Genomic DNA, 6,331 nt, shown 5'->3' with positions numbered 1-6,331 from the left:
TTGGGCCTTTAGTCCCGGGTTGAGCCACCAACCGGGACTAAAGAGGTATACCAACGGTTGCCACCACTACGGCAGGCCACGTGTTAGTCCTTTAGTCCCGGGTCGAGCCACCAACCGGGACTAAAGGGGGATACGAACGGTTGCCACCACCACTGCCCCCCGCGTAGCCCTTTAGTCCCGGTTTGGGACACGAACCGGGACTAAAGGCTCCTTACGGGCCGGGACTAAAGCCTCGAGGGAGGCATTGAGAATTGGGGCGACGTGGCCGGTCCTTTAGTCCCGGCCCAGAGGCAGGCCGGGACTAAATGGTCCCGTCCAAAGGCCCGTTTTCCACTAGTGTATGTAGTGGAATAATTGTGCTTCTTATCACGTGCTAGGCCGCGGAGGTTGGGATGTTGTTGAAAAGCAAGACAAATGATAAATATTATTTCTAGCAAAAAAAATTAAACAGAAGTAACACTTCTTTAGATGTAAACAGAAGTCAACTATGTATACTAAGAACATAAAGTATAATGAAGTTCTGTCCAGACAACATTCCAACCTGAAAAATCTGGGTCTAAGCTAATGGTGACATGCTTTGGTCTCGATCTGTCCACAAATAATCCGCAACAACTATAACTTCGCCAATTCAGTACGAAACATCTTCAGCATTTTATTAAACATCTTGCATGGTAGAACATTTTCAGCATGCAGTGAGCAATGATACACATTATCCTAGTAAAACTACCAGATCATCCTCTCGGCTTGCTGAACTTCAACTATGCAGCTAGCTTGTGAGTCAAACAATGTAACTATGCAAGTAATCTATATTCGTTAATAATAATAGAAACCTATCAAATGATTGTATCCTGAATTCCTGATTAAAGAAACCAAAGCAAGTCCCACAAAAGAACAAAGCAATAAGAGATCAAACCTATACCAAAGCACACCATCAGCTAAACCAAAATAAAATGTACCTACAGGAATCTACTTTGAATTGCTTACCTTTCATGCGAAAATTGCCCCGAATTTTGAAGTGCACATCAATGTCTTCTATTTCAGGATAATGGCTGAGAACAATTATGCTGAAACTAAACCAGATTAATTAGGAGTACATAAGCAAATCTCTTGTGTTTTCCTAATACAGAAGCACACAATTAGTATGGCAATGCTATCTATTAGTTTATAGAAAAGGATATATGGAGGAGTACATAATGCGGTCACTGCGCAAGCATAATGTCGAACATCAGAAGGGCAAACCAGCCATGGGGCATTCAGTGGATATTTTGAGGACGAAGTAGAGCATTGCACAGAGTACTGCACTCGAATTAGCATAGACATGCATGAGTAGCGTAGTTACATGCGGGACACCCTCCTGGCCAGAGAGGACGCGCGCACGATGGCGCCGGTAGCGGCGGATGGCCGGAGAGGCCGAGCACGGAGGCGGCAACAGCGACGGATGGCCGAAGAGGACAAGCGCGGCGACAGATGGTCGGAGAGTCCGATAATGGCGGTGGCGGAAGTAGTGGCAGCGGCAACATTGGATAGCCGGAGAGGCCGAGCGCAGCGGCGGCGTATGCATCGAGCAGCTCCAACCTCACTGCGGCCCCGCCAAGTGCCTCGCCAAGCAGCAATAGGACCGCTCTGAGTCTTCGCCTCCTTCACCTCACCGCGTGGTCACCTCTGCCCCTCCTCCAGCTTGCCGCGCGGAGAGAGCTGAACTGCCAGCCGCGGGCGCGTGTGGATAAAGCCGCCACCGGAGCAAGCCCCCGCACAAGCCCGCCAGGTCCCTCCCCCATGAAGATAGCAGGTCCGCGAGAACGGCGGCCACCAGCAGCTCCTACTCGCTGAACTCCTCCTTCCACGTGCATCCGCTCCCAGCCGCCGCGTCCGTCTTTGGATCTCAGCGAGGAAGTAGGGATTGGGTGGAGTTCTGCGGGCGATGGAGAGAGCAGGGGAGGAGGCGGGGCAATGGATAAGATAGAAGAAAGGAACACGACCTAAAAATCAAACGTTTTTTCCACTTAATGAAGGACTCCAGGTTGATTTCGAAGAAATAAAGGTTTTTTTTGCAAAAACGCCCACGACGGACGCCAGAAGCACTCCGTACTTTATTATTAGAGAAAGATATAGAAAATCACCACATCCAGACAACAAAATAAAGTGACGGAAAGAAAGTAAAATAAGTCTGCTAGAGCAACAACATAAACATAGTGAAAAATGAAAAGCGATACAAGGCTCCATGGACCTACTAGGAACTAGCTGGGCGGGGAAGCAAGACGTTGTTATGCGCACACAACATATTATTCATGCCCCCCTAACCGATCCTTTTCCTGTTGTCTAGAAAGCGTGTGCTAGAGGTGTAAAATCTCCCCTAATAATAAAGCAGCTACTGCTTCTGCCGTACGTCGTGGATATTTTGCAAAAAAGTCCCTGTCTTTTCAAGTAATTAACCCGCCGTCCCTTTTTAAGTGACTAACCAGGAAACGTTTCGTTCTTACAAAAAGAACCTCATGTTTTGAAGTATTCCACCCGAGATCCTTCTGTTAAGATAAGGTTTCGGTGGTCACGGCCGAGGTGAGGAGGCTGGAGCGCACCCCGGTGCCGGCGCCGGCTCGGCTGGTGCAGCACGCGCCGAGGGCTCCCGTGGTGCTGACGGAGGCGAGGCGGCCGGACGTGGGGCGGCCGGAGGCCGCGTGCGTGGACGAGAGGGCGGACGACTTCATCCACAAGTTCTGACAGCAGCTGCAGCTGCCGGCCGCGAGGAAGCCGGCGAGCAAGACGGGCAACGAGGCGGAGAAGGCGGCCAGGGCGAAGGTGGCGACCAAGAAGGCGGTCACGGTCGAGGTGAGGATGCTGGAGCGCGCCCCGGTGCCGGCGCCGGCTCGGCTGGTGCAGCACGCGCCGAGCGCTCCCGCGGTGCTGACGGAGGTGTCTCTGCACGCTGGCCGCCGCATCTCTGCCCGCTGGCCGCCGCCGCCGCATCTCTGCCCGCTGGCCAGCCATGTCTCCTTCCAATCCGGGGAAGGAATTCAGGGACCTGGTGCTCAGGAGCAGCGAGCTCGCCACGCTCGCCGCCATCTTCCACTTCAGGTATAAAAATCAAAATCTGAGCTCCCTCTGAAGATGGGAGGGAATGCAGTCAACAGTTAAGTGAATTTCTTGTTCTGCTCTGGTCTGAATCTGACTAACAACTACATTTGTTTATTTCTCTTGCTCTCTTGGCTGCTCCAGGGGCACCAAGCCGAGCTACCTTGGTGTGGAGAAGAGCTCATGTACAAGTATTTATTAGGGAGAGATTTGCTGAGATATCACATAAATTCCCACTTACAGGTATATGATTGATCAAATTATTTAGTTAGTAAGTCAATATATGTGTTTCAGTAACTTAATTTGCTCAACTCTTACAAGAAAATAATATATATGTTTTGTAGGATTACATCTTGCGAAAATAATAATTTTGCATTGTTTTAACAATCTATATTTCATTTATACTTTTTTGCATGGACTTACTGAATTATCACAGAACAATTCTTAACACTTATCTAGATCAATCAAGTTGTGTTCTTCTGCCGTCTCATGGAAGGGACTTCATCTAAAGCTATTGTAATTCTTGCAACTGGAGACTGTCTTGGAGTTGCACTAGGTAATGGTGATATGTCCTGGAAAGATTTTCTTTCTCGTGCTGCTGGAAGGTATGCAACAAATTACATCCTTCATGTTACACAGAGATAACTGATTGTGGTTCAGATTCTTTCTTTTGATGAAATACCCAGATTGCAAAAGCAGAGGTGATTTTGTGATGTGACCTACATGTCAGCTAAATGTCTAGGATTTGCAGGTCATCCATATACTTTCCAGTTTATCAATTTCTAGACACCCTAATTAACATACCTTTTTCATCAGCAACAACAGGCCTTGACTACACTGAGTTTCTGATGCAATTTCTTTTATCTCTCGTTGCACCAGTTCCCTATGTTTATAACTTCATGTGTGATTTTGATCTGTTTTATTTACTTCTGGTGCAGGAGAGCCAAAAGCTATACCATGGACACAATTTTCTCCCATAAGATGTGGAGCTGATAACTGGGCGCATTTCGATGTTCGCCCAAAGGACATTGGCCTGTGGCCTAAAAATCTGGGTTGGGTTATTGGACCTATACAATTATTGTCATGCTTTTTAAATGGTGCGACATTGGCTTTATATCATGGTTATTACTAAAACATTTGAGGTGCCCAAAACATTTATGCTTGAAGACCTCATTTAGATATTCGTACTATCGACAAAGTATACCAAAGATAGACTTAGAAGTGGTTTCTTGACTAACTAAATATAAGCCTCACCTTTGTATTTCCTTAGATTCCTACAATATCCCTATATTATAAATTGATCCGTTCAATTTACATGTGCCAGATAAAGGGCCTTCTTTAACTAAATTGATTAGATAGAAATATATAATGCAAAGGGACACGAGTTTGACCCAGAGTATGATAATGATGCTGAGCAAACCCTCACAGAGATGGAATTTAAAGAAACTATTTTGGAAAGTCAACTCAAGGTACGTGCATTGTTGGATTTAATTGTCAATGTTTGTAAACAACAATGATGAAATAGTTTGTTTGTAGAAAATGAATATTTTGCAGTAACATACATTTATTTTACGCCTCTATTTTTTAGAGGATCATCATGGAAGCACCTTATTTTTTGCTCCTATTAAGTAATATTAGGATGAAAGGGGATCCATGTTCCTATTAAGTAATATTAAGCATAGCTCGAATGACAAATTTTTACTGCAGACTTTCTATTACGTTGGACAAATTTTTGCTCAATTTTTCTGAATCTTCACCTCGGATCTCTGTCCTTTAAGATTAGCTTAAATGACAAATTAGCTGCAACCTTTCTCTGTAAGTTCAGAACTGGATATAATAAATGGTGTGTGATGGCACTGGGGTAGGTTCTGCCCGTTGCAACGCACGGGCATTTGTACTAGTAGCTATAAAATTAAATAGTCACCGACATGGCGTAAAAGACTCGCCCGGTTTGATCACTATCATGTTACGTGTCGTTCACAAGGTTTAGGTCATCACCATTGAACACTAACCAAAAGAGGTATCTCTCCTACGGATATGGTTGGCATGGCCCTCCAAGAACGGTCCAAGACACTGGACACTCTCTGCCCAGAGTCTTATGGACGAAACTCCATAGAAAATGAGCAGCATGACATGAAACAAAAATGTGGATCTTAGAGCATATACAATCGGATCCTTCATATCCGTCTCAAATATTCAGGCAGGCCGTCCGATCACTGATCGATCACAAAAAACAATCCAACTGAAGCTCTTAAACCGCTGACAAACGCCCGAACTGACAAACACCCCTCATCTCCAGCCGAAATATAGGACGCATATGAGGCGGCCCGGTAGCGTCCGACACGTCAGCCCGGCCCGCTGTTGCGCCAGACTAAACCCACAAAATGCCCCTCCGGAGTAAACCCTAGTGCATTTCGCTCCACCCCGCTTCGCTCGCCGACTTCGCCTCTTCCCTAGTTCGTCCAATCTGTAGCGCCGGCAAGCATGCATGTCCAGCACCTGCAACCACTCCGACGGTAGCTCCAGAGACGAGGAGGAGCTACCATTCCTATCGCCCTGGGTCAGTCTTCATTCTGAAGGGAGGAATTTCGTGAAATTTTTCATAATATTGTGACATGCCTGTCTTGCCCTCCACTCCGACGATATTTCGTGAAAAAACTATGTGGCGCTTTGGCTCATCGTATGATGTGTTCGCTTCCTTATTTTTTTCTCGGCTTGGTAGACATGTCATTCATATAGAAAACCTGCGCCATATCATTGGCTATGACAAATGGTTCATCTGTGTAGCCAACATTATTGAGATCCACTGTTGTCATTCCGTACCGCGGGTCTTCCTTTACCCCAGCTTCTTTCAGATTGACCCATTTGCATCGAAACAAAGGGATGTTCGAATTGTTTTCATAGTCAAGTTCCCATATCTCCTCTATGTAACCATAATATGTGTCCTTTGGCCTATTGTTGGTATTTGCTGCATCAAAGTGGACACCACTATTTTCGTTGGTGCTCTTTTTATCTTGGAGGATCGTGTAAAATGTATTCCCATTTATCTCGTATTCTTTGAAATTTAATATAGTCGAAGATGGTGACTTGGCCAACAAGTACATGTCATGTCCAACTTAAGGGTCAAGCACGAGACGTGTTTGCAACCAACCGCCAAATGATGCCATGTGTGTACGTTTGATCCAGGGATCACACTACTCAGGGTTCTTGGAGCGTACAATATCCATGTACAGAGCGTACAATATCCATGTGTTAACTGTAT

The 6,331-nt window shown here is 46.0% G+C and overlaps 1 protein-coding gene across 9 annotated transcripts; it reads left to right on the top strand.

The window, feature by feature from the left end:
• The first annotated feature begins 2,537 nt into the window (after window positions 1–2,537).
• Window positions 2,538–4,989, top strand: LOC123412791. Of its 9 annotated transcripts, XR_006613601.1 has the most exons (6): window positions 2,542–3,072; window positions 3,214–3,312; window positions 3,529–3,674; window positions 3,730–3,820; window positions 4,008–4,166; window positions 4,394–4,989. XR_006613601.1 is itself a non-coding variant. In XM_045105730.1 (5 exons), the coding sequence occupies exons 1-4, from the start codon at window positions 2,833–2,835 to the stop codon at window positions 3,785–3,787; spliced, it is 468 nt and encodes a 155-aa protein (XP_044961665.1). In that variant the 5' UTR covers window positions 2,538–2,832; the 3' UTR covers window positions 3,788–3,820; window positions 4,008–4,205. The 9 variants fall into 9 exon arrangements, 7 of the variants coding, with proteins under 7 accessions (XP_044961665.1, XP_044961664.1, XP_044961666.1 ...); XM_045105730.1 differs by lacking the exon at window positions 4,394–4,989 and having other exon boundaries at window positions 2,538–3,072; window positions 3,529–3,625; window positions 3,756–3,820; window positions 4,008–4,205; XR_006613602.1 differs by lacking the exon at window positions 4,394–4,989 and having other exon boundaries at window positions 2,539–3,072; window positions 3,529–3,625; window positions 4,008–4,042.
• Window positions 4,990–6,331: the final 1,342 nt, after the last annotated feature.

Source organism: Hordeum vulgare, chromosome 7H (assembly GCF_904849725.1).
Source record: "Hordeum vulgare subsp. vulgare chromosome 7H, MorexV3_pseudomolecules_assembly, whole genome shotgun sequence".
NCBI classification, from domain to species: Eukaryota; Viridiplantae; Streptophyta; class Magnoliopsida; order Poales; family Poaceae; genus Hordeum; species Hordeum vulgare.
Note: the sequence above shows the minus strand (reverse complement) of the source record. Positions and strands in the feature narration are given on the sequence as shown.

Bases quoted from the DNA above. Each gene is read 5' to 3' on its own strand.
- LOC123412791 (XM_045105726.1), top strand. From the start codon at position 2,833: ATGCTGGAGCGCGCCCCGGTGCCGGCGCCGGCTCGGCTGGTGCAGCAC. The intron at 3,313-3,528 runs GTATATGATTGA...ACACTTATCTAG, and splicing joins ACATAAATTCCCACTTACAG to ATCAATCAAGTTGTGTTCTT. The intron at 3,675-3,729 runs GTATGCAACAAA...ATTGTGGTTCAG, and splicing joins CTTTCTCGTGCTGCTGGAAG to ATTCTTTCTTTTGATGAAAT.